We start from the raw sequence: 16,573 nt of genomic DNA, 5'->3' as shown, positions 1-16,573 counted from the left end.
AGACGGGTGAACTCAACACGGGAGACCGTCACCTTTGATCGGCAAGACCTGAACAAGGCTGTTAATGGCAGGACATTTGGGAGCACAATCATTCATACAGTTGCTAGAAGTCAAAAGTGACTTGAGGGCACACCGCAACAACTCTTGACAAAAACAGAAGACAACACAACGAACGCCGGCTGTTCAAGCAACAACTCCCGACACGCTTACAGACCTCTTGCTCTTTCTTCAGGGCCTCCATGGCTTCCCGAAATTTCCTCTCCTTGGCTTCCATTTCCGCAATAGTGGCTTGGTTCTGCTCTTCATACGCCATGGCCACCACAGCCAAGATCAAGTTGACTAAGTAAAAAGAGCCCAGGAAGATGACCAGCATGAAGAAGAGCATGTAGATCTTGCCAGCAGATCTCAGGGTCTGGATTAAAAAATAAAATAGAAATGCTGAGTTATTTAAAAAAGGCTTACTAGATTTTGCTGCAAAACCTTATGAGACATGGTACTGCTAGGACTTCATGTGTGTCTTCTAGAGATGACTTATAATGGAAAGGATCAGGCTGGAGAAGACATGGCAGTCTCGGCACCTTCAAGCATGCCTTCAAGGCTTGGATAAAGGAGGAGGATGTGGAGAAGGGCAGACCAAAATGGCTTGAACACAGGCAAAGCTCTCCCACCTTGGAGAATGTCTCTTCCCTAGATCTCACAGCATTTTTTTCTCTCCAGGAAAAGCCATGTAGGAAGAGTTGTATTTTCCCCTTCATGGACTTTGAAAATCCACTATATTTATTTATTTAATTTATATTTATTTATTTAATTTATATTTATTTATTTAATTTATATGCCACCCACACTACCCAAAGGTCTCTCTATACATGTATACCACCTTCGACACAGCTGGATGAGTCTTCACTTAGTCCTAGGAGGTATCCCCTTCACGTATCCAAAGGCAGCAAAAACTGCGATCTCAACAGAACCACTTTGTCTGGAAGAACTCCTCAGAAATGAGAGAACATTATACCAGCTGCATCCACCTTTATTTTAAGATAACGACAGTTCTCCTTAAGAAGCACCAGTTTTTTTTTCATGCACAAGCATTAATTAGGTATGTAGTGTGCAGTCAATTGAAACTTAACAGTGATCCTCCCACCGTTTGCTAGGTATAAAGTACTCGAAAGTGGTTTATCAGTCCTCCCTCCTAGTAGTGTTCTGGGAATGTACAGCTTGCCCAAGGCCACCCCAGCGGCAGGGCGCATAGGTTCAACAGTTACACATGCTCCTGGCTGGCTCCTCTCCCAGGAAGCAGAGTGGGGATTTAAATCCGTAGCCCACAAATTCCACAGGGAGATGCTCCAACCCACTACAAGCTCTTATACATGCACATATACCGTCACCCCCCCCAAAAAAAACTCACAATAAATTCTTATTCCACTCCTGAGTATCACTGAACGACAGGCACTGGAGAGTAAATCTATTAGCCAGAGGAGAAATTTGGCCATTAAATCAGAAGAAGCTGCCAACTGCATGGCCCATACTATGGATCAATTTAGTTCAGGATCGTCTACATCTGGGTGTCCAGCATGCAGGCTGCATGAGCCCCATTGGAGTGGGTGAGGCCCTCCATGGTTTAAAGAAAAGCATGTGCGATCTCTGGAAATTATCGACTCTCACCTACAACTAACAGCTCCCCATGATTTCAGGTTTCAGCGAAGAATAAAAAGAGATGCTCAGAACTGAACTGGGAAGCTTTCGCATCCAAGACATGTGCTCTTACCACTGAACTACCCTTCCTCCCCATATCTGCCAGGGCCTAAAAGGCAATTCATCTTACCTGCCCTAATCTTGTCAAAAAGCATGTGCATAAATCTATTTATCTGTTTGTTGCCCCAATGCAAACATCTGTATTCTGGGCTCTCCGTTGGTCCCCTTTCCCTTCTCTATCTGATGTGCAAATTATTCCCTGAAATAAACTATTTGGCAGTATTTCTCTGTATGGCAAAGTTCCACAGATCTACCGGATTTCCATATCGTGATGTATTATGAGTTTATGGAATCTAAGCATGTAATTTAATGGGGGGGGGAAGGGAGGACAACATGTTGCATTTCCTTGAGTTCTATTACCAAACCTGTTGACTAGTTGGAAGTAGCTTTCTGATGATGACAATGATAAAGCTATATACAAGAACCGGAACATATTCCAATGCAGTCACACAATGGCCCCTTGAACCATTGTGTTTGGGGGAGGGGAGCTGCCACCCCATCATCCCAGCCCCATATAAGTGAGATGCAACCCTACGGCCAGGAACAAATGCATTTACTCCATAAGCATCTTTGAAACTGGAGGAGTCTCTGAAGCATTCGGAGCAGCCAGGCCCTACCTTGATATCAGCACATGCTGTAAGCAAAGATAGTGCAATTCCTCAGAAATTGGCAGATCGTATCTAGACCTTAATCTAGCAAATGAAAGAAACTCATCATCCAAACTGATCAGCTGATTCAGAGTAAAAAAAAAAAACTGCCCTGTCAGCCCAAACCTCCTACATGAAAGGCTTCTTCCCTAATTTTCAAATCAGGGTTACATCATAATGTGAGTTACGGGAGAGGAGATCAAAATAAAATTTCTCTCTTCATCTTGCTATGCTATTCATACATCGCTCCAAGTACAAGGGAGCCGTCTGCCAGACCCCGTGGCTCTTCTGCAAAAGGAAACACGCCAATGTGTCTGTGTGGTTCCCCCCCCCACACACACACTCCTTCTCACGTCAAAGAAAATTGCAAATTTAATTTCGTTGCGGAAAAAGGAAAAATTCCTACCTGTTGGTAGAGGCGTTCCCAATAATCTTGTGTCATGAGGCGGAACAAGGAGAGGAAGGCCCAGCCGAAAGTATCAAAGCTTGTGAAGCCGTGGTCAGGATTTTCACCAGCCCTGAGACACCGATACCCTTTCGGACATGATCTGGAGAGGAAGAAAGGTCAGAATCATGAGGAGTCAAGGCCGGCCATCATGTGTCAGGTGTCACGGTTCGCCAGCCACGCTCTCCTCTTTACAGCCACTCAGCCACACTGCTCTTGCTTGGCCAGGTGTGGGAGAGCCCAGGGTACTTAGATGTGGTGAAGACTCTGGGCGTTTGACTGGAGCTGTATGCTTCTCAACACCTGCCTTGACTCCTAGACTCAGAAGTGCTCCAGAGAGATTAACACAAAAAAATTCCCAAGGCCAGGCACTAAGAACTAGCACGCCAACCCTGGTAGCTGCCACTAATCTCTCTCACACAAAAAATCCCAGCGCCTGGCTGAGACTAGGACTGGTTTTAATACCATCAAACTTCGAAGGAAGGAAGGAAGGAAGGAAGGAAGGAAGGAAGGAAGGAAGGAAGGAAGGAAGGAAGGAAGGAAGGAAGGAAGGAAGGAACGAATGAACGAACGAACGAAGGAACGAAGGAAGGGCAAAAAGTGTAGAAGTTCCAAACCTTTACAACAAGGTTTCAAAATGGAGGAGACAGGCTTGAAAGCATTCAAGAAGAACAAATACCAGAAAATAATAACTAATCTACCTTATCTATACTCACACCAGAGTGGAGAGATACTATAGCATGCGAAGAGTGCATAATCCCAGCACAGCTTCACAAGACAGCAAATGGACCCAGTTCCTCCTTTTGAGATTGGCTGATTCCCTTCAAGACATTACTGAGCAGCAGGGAAGCAAAGCATTTATCTCCACAGAGACATACTAAGGTAACTACTGTGTTTCCCTGAAAATAGGACAGGGTCTTATATTAATTTTTGCTCCAAAAATGCATTAGGGCTTATTTTCCGGGGATGTTTTATTTTACAGTCCTGTCATCTTCTGGTTGCTGCACAAGGGTGGAGGGCGTGGTTCCACTTCACTGGGGCTAATTTTTGGGGTAGGGCTTATATTACAAGCATCCTGAAAAATCATACTAGGGCTTATTTTCAGGTTAGGTCTTATTTTCAGGGAAACAGGGTAGCTAGTTTTTCTAAACCCTTTTTATGGGCCATTACATAGCAAAACCTTAAATCCATTCATGTTCCATCATGACCTGCTGCTACACACCCCTGAAATCTGCCTAACTTTCTGAGAAGAAACCAGGTGGACTTAAAGGGTTACAGGTAAGAGGTAAGCTTCGATATGCCCCCTGATAAAGATAAGCAAGATATCCACTGCTGGATAGCACAGTGCTTCAGGTCTCTGGCTACAGAGCCAGAGGTTGGGTGTTCTATTCCTCACTTGACAATCCCTCCTTGACAGGGGCTGGACTTGATGACCCATATGGTCCCTTCCAGCTCTGCACTTCTAAGATAATGGTGATGATGATTACAAGCAGAGCTCCTTGTTCAGCCCTTTTGTTAAAGTGTTCAACAGCAGGAGATGAGTTGAAGGTGTGAATGGTCTGTTTACATTCTGACTTCTTGCCTGTGAGGTCAGCTTGTCAGATGCTCACAGAAGCATAGAAGAGTCCAGCAGCCGAATTCCGTATTTCATGTACCCCAAGTTCTTATCACATATGGCAATCTCACATAGAAAAGACATGCCACATATTGACATGCAGTTAAAAATGATAAAATAATTGTTTTAATTGCTAACATGCTTCTGAAGGGACTGTGCATAGAAAACATCTGTTTGCCTTGTTTTGTATGTTCATTTGGTGCGGCTTTTGGACTATATCTCTTAAAAAAAACTCTAGCCAATCAAAATTTAACTCTGGAATATGTGCTTGTTGATACGTGCGTATACACATATGCACATCCATACAAACAAAAAGTAGCTCCATCTTTTGTACATAACCAGAGAATGTTAGTGAATTGCAGGGCTGACCCACAAGATATTACTGCTTGAAGCAGACCACCAAACGGTGCAGGCACCCACATGAGTGTGCAAACACACCCTGCTGGGTCAATACTGCAAAAACTCTGCTAACACCACTTGGAACTTTTGCCTCCATCTGTATTTTTCTTATTGGCTGAGCCCATCAGTTCCTTCTGCTGCATTAGCTGGCCTTTGAGAATATATCTGAGATCAGCTATGCTGGCTGTAGGATTCTGGGAGTTGTAGTATTGGGGTTGTTTTTTTTTAAAGGCATTGCTCCAGTCTCTGGAATACCTATATACTGGCATGAGACAATGGTTGCATCTCATTTCACTGCCATATTCTTTTTCAATATGCCATCTCTTTCTCATCCAAATTCTCCAGAGCTTTGAACACTGGGTTAGACCCATACTGGAACTCCAGTTCATAGGAACCAAACTGGGACAGAGGCAAGCGGAGGGGGGTAGGGTCTGACATTTAATAGGGCAGCAATAGAAGCAATTTTCTGTCCTTTTCCTCATTGAATAGCTGGAAAGATCCCCCCCCCCCCAGCGTTGTGGGCTGGGGTACTATCAAAATCAGATGTCTGAAAACATCAAAGCCAGCTGGGTCAGAATAATTAAACATTACCAGGAAGCTGCCCTATTGCAGAAGGCCAGCATGACTTTTGTCGTTCCAAAAGTCATGCCCACTGTTACCACTCAGGGACTCCCTGACCGGCTGCCGTAAAACTTGGGGATTCCCCGAAAAGCTTCAATCTTGGAAAGAAACCTATATGATTTGACTCAATTATTTTCCTCTATAGATTTTTCAAAGCAGTCTTGTTTGGAAAGGGTATGAGCCTCGGGGAAAAGAAAGATGTCTAAGTTATCAGCATATCTGTTTATTTGCAGAGCTGCCATACTCCATTAGCATAAAGCATTTTTCTAGAGGAACATCCTCCAGGACATCACACAATTAATCACAATAAAGATTACAGCGCTATTGATTAAAGACAGTTTAACAGCATCAATCTACCCGTCCATCCACCAGGCGCATGGACAAAAACACAGGCTGACACCAGCGTGAGACATTGAAAAGATCTCGTTGTTAAATTAACAAATTAGCCATCCCGTACTTTAATACAGGGCAAATAGGACTGGCCTGTGTGGCTTTGCAAGAAGACGGGACAAAGGTGTGGAAGGTTGCCCACCCTTTAACCATGAAAAAGCATAGTGGAACCTCCATGCTGTGTGGCAGTATACCTTTGAAAACACTAATACAGTGGTGCCTCGCTAGACAGTTACCCCGCATGAGAATTTTTTCGCTAGAACATTGACTTTTTGCGATCGCTATAGCAATTCGCAAAACAGTGATTCCTATGGGGGAATTTCGCTGGACAATGTTTGGTCCCTGTGTCGCAAACCAATTTTCGCTAGACGATGATTTTCACAGCTCCCTCTGCGCTCGCAAAATGGGTGTTTTCGGGACCTAAGCTTCGCAAGACACTGATTTAAACAGCTGATTGGCGGTTCACAAAGCGGCTTTCCTATAACCGATCATCACTAGACAACGACGATTCTTCCCATTGGAACGCATTAAACAGGTTTCAATGCATTCCAATGGGGAAATGCTTTTCACTAGACAATGATTTCGCTAAACAGCGATTTCAGTGGAACGGATTATCATCGTCTAGCGAGGCACCACTGTATTGGGGGGACAAGCTCTGTAGCCATTCTTGTCAGCTTCTTTAAAGCATTGGGCAGCAACACGATGCCAAACTAGATCAGAGCTTGGCAGACAGCTGGGGCATTGTTAGAACTGCAGTTACTTTTCCAAACTCCAGAATTTTAGAAGGTTTTAAAGCCAGCACATCCACTGCAAAACCCTCACTTTTTGCAGCATACTTTGTATCTGGTGACAGCTTTTAGCAATCAAAGATGAAGTATTTTGCATGCTAAAAAAAAATCAATAAATCTCCTTTTGCATAATGTCTAACAGGTGCCTGGATATTTTTTTTTTGTCTTTTGTTTTAATGCGCTTATTGGGATTTTCTAAGGAAACGCTGCAACAACAACAGAAATAGTTCCCTAAAGAGATTTTAAAAATAGCATTGAGATTTACTGGAGAACTTTCTAAGGCCTTGTTCTCCTTCTAAATTACCTGTATTTATAGACTGAGGTGAAACAATATATTCACAAACTTGCAAAGAGAAATACATCATCCTAGTACAGAGCATGATTTTTTTTTTTACTTTGGTCTCAATCTATAAAGGAAAATTAGGGTCCAAGAGAGGATAACGGTAATTAAGGTTTCTATGGCAACTATCACTAGGATGCGACTGTCAAAGGGGCTTCATGTTTCTTCAGGTCGCCCCTGTCGCTTGATAGATCCTTCCTTGGCGTTTCCCAAAGCAAATTTTCGGACATTTTGCAAATTTCAACGGAGGGAGAAGATCAATGGATTTTTAGACCCCTAAAAGCAGGCTGCAGGATGTCCACGCCATCCTCTCAGCAGGCATCTGGCTGGGGTCAGCACTTTCAAGAGGTCTAGAGGCTAACCCCTTCCCCGCTGACCCTGGAGGGCCCTAGCCATCCCCACAAAAGGTTCCCCTTGACAATTTTTGTCCAGTCGTGTCCGACTCTAGGGGGCGGCGCTCATCCCGCTCTTCAAGCCATAGAGCCAGCGTTTTGTCCGAAGACAATCTTTCCGTGGTCACATGGCCAGTGCGACTTAGACACGGAACGCTGTTACCTTCCCACCGAGGTGGTCCCTATTGATCTACTTGCATTTGCATGCTTTCGAACTGCTAGGTTGGTAGGAGTTGGGACAAGCGATGGGCGCTCACTCCGTCGTGTGGATTCGATCTTATGACTGCTTGGCCTTCTGACCCTGCAGCACAGGCTTCTGCGGATTAGCCTGCAGTGCCACCACGTCGCCACAAAGCCCCCCCAAAAACCCAAAGTTACTTCTAAAATGACTTTAAAAGGCCTCCCTCCACCCACTATTTCACCAGGGTTTTAAGGTTCCCCGGACTTGTTTTCGATAAGGAATTTTTTTTTCCAGAATGGGAAGTGACTGCTGATGTCACTTCCCTACCTCGACCTAGACGACATGAGGGAAGTTTTAAAGTCAACACATGCACACAAACCTTGGGACTGTGGGAGAGCTTGGGAGCCACTCTGAGTGGAACTCTGGAAGCCTCTCCTTTCCATCCTTGGTTTACAGACTTGTAGACTAGAGGTTCTCAACCTTGGGTAACCCAGGTGTTCTTAGCCTGCAAATACCAGAAGCCTTCACCACCAGCTATGTTGGTTGGGGCTTCTGGGATTTGCAGTCCAAGAACACCTGGGTTACCCAAGGTTAAGAACCACTGTTGTAGACATCTCTATCTATTCTGAAGGACTCTGGCACCATGTTCCTGACACTAGGCGAGATGATGTCAAGCACATCTTAGATTTCACAGACAATGGACAGAATAAATTCCTCACGGTACTATGGAAGCGTGCTATCACATCCTCTCCACCATGACCTATGCGCCTTCCTTTAACGTGTACAAGGACACTTCAGACATGTGAAGAGGTCTCCTGTCCATCTACAGAACTTGGGTTTCCCTAATTACCGATCCTTTGGAGTATGTTCCGATGGACTCTAAAACATGTTTAATTTTCCTGCCGTTTCTAGAGGGAGAACGCTAGAATTAATCATCAACCAATTTCTTCTTCGAGTTTCTGATCTTTCTCTCCCCCACTTCCATTTTCTTTTTCATCCCTTATTTTTAAAGCCTTTAATCCACGATACCAAACACATTATCAAATTTCTGGGTGGAGTGCGGGGGAAGGCTTAATGGACTCTGGATTAATTGAGAACGGACTCTGAAAGAACATGCCAGTCAACAAGCAAGACCCATCATCTTTTCTTCCCTGCTGTTTGAGAAATGGTATTATCATGCCTCTTAAGTTTCATCATCATCACAGCTTCAATTAAGGCTGACCCTCTGAAGTGGAGAGTCCTATCCTCTTGCAGCCAGGTGGTAGCTGAACACATGGGCTGGAGCTATAACTAAGTTATTTGAATATCGGATGAAATACACTTCCTAACTTGTGCTGCACATTCTCATTGAAAGCAACAGGTCCAGTCCCATGGCCTTCAATGGCAACTCCACTCAACTCCCTGACTCTGTGTTCAATCCTAGATTTGTAGGGACTGGGAAGGGGTGATTAAAAAATGGTGAAGAAAAGAAATATTCCCCAAATCCCAAACAAGACCGTTTCAGACACTCTTCTCTAAACACAATTCTTATAGAGGGTTTGTTGGACTGCTTTGAAACTTTAATTCCAAACAGCATTAATACTAACATCAATGCCAAAGTCAACAAAGCAAAAGAGACAGAAGAAGAAGAATTTGGGGTTGGGGAATGGAGGAGGAGCATCTTCCTGTTTACTTCTCCCTCCCCCTCCCTCCCTCCCTCCCTCCCTCCCTCCCTGCTTCCTTCCTTCCTTCCTTCCTTCCTTTCTTCCTTCCTTCCTTCCTTCCTTCCTTCCTTCCTTCCTTCCATCCATCCATCCATCAATCAATCAATCAATCAATCAATCAATATCTCATCTTCTACTCTTGTGGGATCCAAAGTGGGATAAAATGTAAGTTTAAAAAACAGATCCAAAGGACACTATTAAAAGAGTATTAAATTGATTATCGGATTAAAGCCAACACTTAAGTTAAAATATTTTTAAATGATTTTTTAAAAAAACCATAATAAATATCAAAGAATAAAACCATTGTTGGAGGGTCTTGAGCTGTGGGCAAAATCTAGGCATGAGGAGGGCACAACAGAAAGAAAGGTAATCTTAAATAAATATCAACTAATCTTAAATAATACTCACCCAGCATCTGAACTGTTCCCACACAGTAATGCATCTCCAGTGCCTTCTTTAATGAAGTGGTTGTCTGTAATACAAACAAAACTCTTGTCAACTTCCAGCACTCTTTTTGATGATGATGATGATGATGATGATGATGATGATGATGATGATAATAATAATAATAGTAATAGTAATAGTAATAGTAATAGTAATAGTAATAGTAAGACCAGCTGGTGAAGCTGGTATGCTGTATCAGCTCTTCTCCCCTATCTGGCAAACTATTCAAACTTGTTTTCATATAGGAAGCTAGTTTGTTGGAAACAGGGCTGGTCTAGTGTCTTTTTGACTAGTTTTCTACCTGCAGGGATTTTATTTTATTTTATTTTCATTCAACAACCAGAAACCTAGGCATTGTGATCCACAAGTAAAATAAAAAGAGAGAAATGGAGAAGACCTTTAGTGGGCTACCAAAATACTGAAGAAAGAAAGGTGTGAGAAGAAATTAGAAATGTGATTGTCATGTCACTGAGGGCATATACATCTTATGAACCTTCCTGAATTTGACAATCACTCTGCAATCACATTGAAAACAATGCAGTAATAACTAGAAGCCACCGTGGACTTGTCAAGAACAAATCCTGCCTAATCTTATCTCATTTTTCAAACTGGTAACCTCTCTGATAGAAAGTGGGTATGCTGTAAACATAATATATCTTGACCTCAGCAAAGCCTTTGACGAAGTGCCCCATGACATTCTGATTAGCAAGCTAACTAGGTGTGGGCTGGATAGCTCAAGAGTCCGTTGGATAAACAATTGGCTACAGAACCGTACTCAGAGAGTGCTGCTCAATGGCTGCTTCTAGAACTGGGAGGAGGTAACGAGGGGGCAGGTAGCAGTTCTGGATCTGGTGCTCCTCAACATTTTTATTAATGATGTGGATGAGATGGTGCACAGAATGCTTATCAGATTAATGGATGGCACAAAATGGGTGGGATAGCTAATACCCTGGAAGGCAGAAACAAAAATCAAAAAGCTCTTGATAGGCTTGAGGAGTGGAGTGAAAACAAAATAATGAAATTTAATAAGGGTACTGTAAGTGCAAAGTTTTACACTGGGGTGAGGGGAACAAATCCATTACAACATGTGATATATTTGGCTCATTCATACTACCAGCGAGAAGGATCTTGGAATTGTTGTAGACCATAAGCTGAATATGAGCCAACAGTGTGATACAGCTACAGAAAAGGCAAATGCTATTTTAGGCTGCATTAACAGAAGTATAATGTCCAGATCCCATGAAGTGCTGGTTCCCCTATATTTGACATTAGTTAGACCTTATTGTGCATACTGTGTCCAGTCCTGGACACTGCTGACAAACTGACACAATTTCAGAGGAAAACAACAAGCATGATCAGGGAACTGGAAACCAAGCCCTAGGGAAAAAAAGAAGGCAAAAACTGAGCATGTTTAGCCTTGAGAAAAGAAGACTAAAAGGAGATATAATAGCCCTTTTCAAATACTTGAAAGGCTGTCATTCAGAGGAGGGGCAGGATCTGTTCTCAATCATCCCTGAGTGCAGAACATGTAATAATGGACTCAAGTTATGAGAAGCCAGATTTCAGTTGAATATCAGGAAATGACTGCCAACTGTTAGAGACCAGTATGATAATGGAACCAGTTACCTTGAGGGGAGGCGAGCGCTCCAACACCGAAGGTATTCAAGAGAAAATTAAACAATATGTAAGATATACTTTGATTTAGATTCCTTCATTAAGCAGGGGGTTGACCCCCCCGAAGAATTAATGCTTTCGAGTTGTGGTGCTGGAGGAGACTCTGGAGAGTCCCCTGGACTGCAAGGAGAACAAACCTATCCATTCTGAAGGAAATCAACCCTGAGTGCTCCCTGGAAGGACAGATCCTGAAGCTGAGGCTCCAATACTTTGGCCATCTCATGAGAAGAGAAGAGAAGACTCCCTGGAAAAGACCCTGATGTTGGGAAAGTGTGAAGGCAAGAGGAGAAGGGGACAACAGAGGACGAGGTGGTTGGACAGGGTCCCCGAAGCGACCAACATGAATTTGACCCAACTCCGGGAGGCTGTGGAAGACAGGAGGGCCTGGCGTGCTCTGGTCCATGGGGTCACAAAGTTGGACATGACTTAATGACTAAACAACAACAACAGAGAGGAAATTGAGGACACTTTTGCATTCAGACCTCATTTTGCGCTAAAAGAGCGACCGAAAAACATTTCCAACCCGAATAATACAAAAGCACCCCGCGAGACTCTTATTTCCAAAGAAGCAGCATTGTTTTATAATCAATAACGGGAAGCTCCCTTTAAAAAATAATAAAAGATTATTCTCATCCATCTTTTCTCTCCACCAGAGAGGCATTGGGTGTGATGGTGTTGAATAGAGCTTAGCTGTCTCTGGATGTGACAAGGCGCCTGTAAAGCAAAACAGCATGACCACGGCAGGAAAGAATGTGCTACAAGCTGCCTCGTTCTGGTTACAAGAGAGATAAAAGATAAAAGGGCCATTCAGGGGCCCCCTCCCTCCCCCAGCATAGGATGGTTCCATTCAAGGCGAAATCAACGCTGGGGAAATGTGAAGAAAGGTGTCAATTCCAGACAGTTCCTTATCTCTCTTTATGGGGTTAGCGAGGAACTGCTTGACATATAAGCAGCGACATGCATGGTATAGTCCTGCAGAATTAAAGAGAGTTGTACCACTTGAGGTTACAGGTGGTCTCTCCCCAACATCCAAATTTTCCATAAACATTTATGTTTTAAAAAAAAAAAAAAACAGCAGCAGCACATTTCCCTGAAAAGGAAAACCTAGCTCAGAACAGCACAGATGTCCTTGTTTTGTGCTTTCTCCTTGGGCTACTAGTCCTCATGCTAGAGGAAGGGTGGGTTGCTTGCTTCCCCCATTTTTTTAATGGGGGAAACATAAAAATGATATCCGTATCACCAGTTCAGAATTTAGGCTCCTCATTATACAGAACTGCACGTTACACAGGAGATAGCAGACTGAAATTCTGAATCGTACCTGCAGGATTAATAATTGAACCAAGGTGTACAAAATATTTCACTGTTTCAATTTTTTTCACTGTCAACTCTAAAGTTGTATAGCCCTTCTGTAGTCGTGATGTTTTCGTCCTCTCAAGGTTCAACGGCTGTCCTGCTTCAGCACTTTCTTCTTTCACTTATCCTAAAAGTCAATTCAAATCATTGCTGCTTTCTGACAGTAAGAGGGTGTCATCTGTGTATCTTGAATTACTGGTGTTTCTTCCACCCATTTCCAGTCCTCCTATATCTGAATCTAGTCCAGCTTTCCATATGTTCTGCACACAGATTGAACAGAGCATGGGGATAAAATGCACCCTTCTCTGACCTGTTACTTGTTGTTGTTGTTTAGTCGTTAAGTCATGTCTGACTCTTCGTGACCCCACGGACCAGAGCACGCCAGGCCCTCCTGTCTTCCACTGCCTCCCGGAGTTGGGTCAAATTCATGTTGGTTGCTTCGATGACAATGTCCATCCATCTCGTCCTCTGTCGTCTCCTTCTCCTCTTGCCTTCACACTTTCCCAACATCAGGGTCTTTTCCAGGGAGTCTTTTCTTCTCATGAGATGGCCAAAGTATTGGAGCCTTTGCTTCAGGATCAGTCCTTCCAGTGAGCACTCAGGGTTGATTTCCTTCAGAATGGATAGATTTGTTCTCCTTTCAGTCCAGGGGACTCTCAAGAGTCTCCTCCAGCACCACAATTCAAAAGCACCAATTCTTCGGTGGTCAGCCTTCTTTATGGATCAGCTCTCACTTCCATACATCGCTCCTGGAAAAAACATAGCTTTGACTATGCGGACCTTTGTCGGCAGGGAGATGTCTCTGTTTTTTAAGATGCTGTCAAGGTTTGTCATTCTGTCTCTCCATTAGCAACTTTTACAATTGCAAGGTGTGTGTGACCTCACTACATAGACGAGTTTGGTACCACAGGCAGCAGCTTGTAGCTTTCTGATTATTTTCTGAACTAATTATGTTGATAACTAACCATTTGTGCAGATTCTGAAGCTGAAATCAATTACTTTTAGAGCAACTTTCCAATTTTGATTGAATTCAACGGGTTGTGCATGCAAACAGACAAGCAGTGCACTCAGGCCTCAGTCAGAGGAAACCATACATTTATCTCCTGCTTTCTAATCTTGTAACTTACGTCTCGTTTGCTCTGGACAAGACCTCTCGAATAATTTTGAAAGTGACAGTAAGAACACACTACTTAGCCCTTCAAAGCTGTAATCCAAAATAATGTTTTCAACAAAACTTTACGGATCTGTCAGCCATAATGTAGCATTAGTTTTGGAGGTTGTTTTTTTTACCTTACAGGGATCCCCAACCTTGCTCCAGTAGGGCAAAAGAGGGGCAGTGGTTTATGAGAAAGCAAGGAAAGAACATGATCCTTACATTGGGTGCACCTAAGCACAGAAGCAGATTATCCTGCAGATGGAATTGAGGTTAGCAGTGGTTTACAAGAGAGCAAGGAAAGAACGTGATCCTTACATTGAGTGCACCTAAGCACAGAAGCACATTATCCTGCAGATGGAATTGAAGTTAGCCAGGTTCTCAAAGAGATGCCCTTTGACTTCCTTTTCTGCTTCCGGCCCTCAGAAACCTTCCTCCCTACCTTTTGCAGATGGATTATCGGGAACAGGCCTTCCACAGATCACAGAACGTTCATTCCCTCCGGCAAGAACTCAACCTCATCTCAAGCAGAGGTGTAAAATCTGTTGGCGCGTCGCCGCCGCCGTCAGAATAATTGGGTTCGAAAACCAGCTTTCCAAGGGACAAAGGCGCCTTAGTCACAGCTTCTCGACTGCCTTGTGCAAGGCAGAACGATACCAAAGAGGAAATTACGTAGGTGAGAGACCAGATGGCCTTTGGGATGGCAGAGAAACACAGCCTTGCAGGACAATCGGGGAGAAAAAAGCTTCCTGTTGTTTGTCAACAGAACCTGTTCCTCTAGAAGAATCTCTCGCATCCACCTTCTTAACAGCTGCTGTTACTCACTGGGTGCCCTTGGGATAACCTCTCTCTTTCTTATCTCTGGACTCACCATTACCACCATAATGTAGGCATAATCATGTAGGAATAATAATAATAATGTAGGCACAATAATCACATAATAATGTGACAAGCCAATATCACAGAGTGTTTTAATGATCATCGAGGTCATGGATATGGAGTGTTACACAGTATTGGACTGAGATGGGGAATCCTTGTCACGTTAGACTTAAGTCGCGCCGGTGATCCGACTCGCAACTCGGAACCCACCCACCCTTCCCTTTTTTTTCCTGGGGGGAAAAAGCTTGTTTTTAATACAGACCTGGGCTTAGAAGTTGGGAACTTGGTACCAAAGACTGCGATCTGGACTTGGGACTCAGACTCAAAGATCTGCCAACATCCCTGGTATTAGATCAGAGTTTGGGAATGTTACTTTTTGGAGTTGAAGCCCCTCAAAAAGTACTGTTTGTTTTTTTCTATGCAGTGATTGAGATTTTAAACCTGTGGGCCAAAGAGTCACATAAAGGATTGGGGAATTGATACTATCCCGTCATTTTGGCATGCCACAGATGATGGCATACAGGGCACCCACAGGACCCAGACATTAAAAAGGAATTCATTTTTTTTAGGTGCTCACATTTTGTTTTTATCCAGCCCCTGGAAAATCCATCTAAATATCGATCCCTTTTCTTTCTTCCCAAGCAGACGAGAGTATTTGCTTATTGCTTATTGCTATTTAGATCTCATAAATCTAGGCTGACTCATAACTCTTAAACTGCACTTTATTACTAAGTGTACCTTTTGTCTCTCCATCAAGACATATTTTTCCACTGCCAGATATGCAGGCCTGAAATCTTTATAGAAACTATAATGCCCATCCACACTTTTAAAAAAACAACTACATAGAGCTCTCTGCGTGTGGGATTCACAGAGCATTTTTCAAGTATTAGCCTCTTGCCAAAAGTTATAATTATAAATATATATAATTGATCAGTTCAAAGTTGTCTGGGGTTATATACAATCAGACTGTGGTTTTGGAAGCCGTGTACTGGAATCCTCAAATGCATTGACTTGAATTCTCATTTTGTAAGAAGGGGATAGGAAACCACTTCAGTGTACTCTCTACTTAAAAACCCTGAAAAAGAGTGGTTATAAGTAAGAATTGACTTGATAGAACACACATATACCAACACACAAAGGCAGACTGCCATAAAGCATCAAGCAAGTTTCATCTTTCTCACACTGAGTTTGCACGCTGGGCTGAAACCAACCAGAGTAGAACCATTAAAGCAATGGGATTTACAAACTGTTGACCTATCATTCAGTAATTAATTCAGTTGGATAACTCTAATAAGAGCTATTAATTGGATCTGGGCTCCTAAATGTTCTTGTTTACCAAGGGGGAAAAGATGCCTGCCTTCTCGTAGACCAGTGGTCCCCAACCTTGGGCCTCCAGATGTTCTTGGACTACAATTCCCAAAAAACTTCACCACCACCTCTACTGGCCAGGATCTCTGGGAGTTGAAGTCCAAGAACATCTGGAGGCCCAAGGTTGGGGACCATTGTCATAGACCACAATCCCGCCAACATTGCGTAAATATTTTTAATATAGCCTTACGTGAAGGATCAATGCCTAAGGTCCTCATCTTGTTGAGGGCTGCTGTTATGACACACACACACCTGGCTGCCATCTAAAGAGTACCTTCCAAGCAACAGTATCTAAACCAGTGGTTCTTAACCTTTGTTACTCAGATGCTTTTGAACTGCAACTCCCAGAAACCCCAGCACAGCAGGTGGTGAAGGCTTCTGGGAGTTGCAGTCCAAAACTCCTGAGTAACCCAAGGTTAAGAACCAGTG

At 43.3% G+C, this 16,573-nt stretch overlaps 1 protein-coding gene across 6 annotated transcripts in view; it reads right to left on the bottom strand.

Moving 5' to 3' along the window:
• LOC110071938 (sodium channel protein type 5 subunit alpha) overlaps nucleotides 1–16,573 on the bottom strand; it is a 281,534-nt gene that overhangs the window by 155,522 nt on the left and 109,439 nt on the right. For all 6 annotated transcript variants that reach the window (XM_073002844.2, XM_078378169.1, XM_078378172.1 and 3 more), the window contains 3 exons: nucleotides 9,682–9,745; nucleotides 2,806–2,947; nucleotides 215–412 (listed from right to left, as the gene is read on the bottom strand). In XM_073002844.2, coding sequence (XP_072858945.2) covers nucleotides 215–412; nucleotides 2,806–2,947; nucleotides 9,682–9,745 — 404 coding nt within the window. The remainder of the gene's footprint in view (nucleotides 1–214; nucleotides 413–2,805; nucleotides 2,948–9,681; nucleotides 9,746–16,573) is intronic.

Source organism: Pogona vitticeps, chromosome 6 (genome assembly GCF_051106095.1).
Source record: "Pogona vitticeps strain Pit_001003342236 chromosome 6, PviZW2.1, whole genome shotgun sequence".
Classification (NCBI taxonomy): domain Eukaryota; kingdom Metazoa; phylum Chordata; class Lepidosauria; order Squamata; family Agamidae; genus Pogona; species Pogona vitticeps.
Note: the sequence above shows the minus strand (reverse complement) of the source record. Positions and strands in the feature narration are given on the sequence as shown.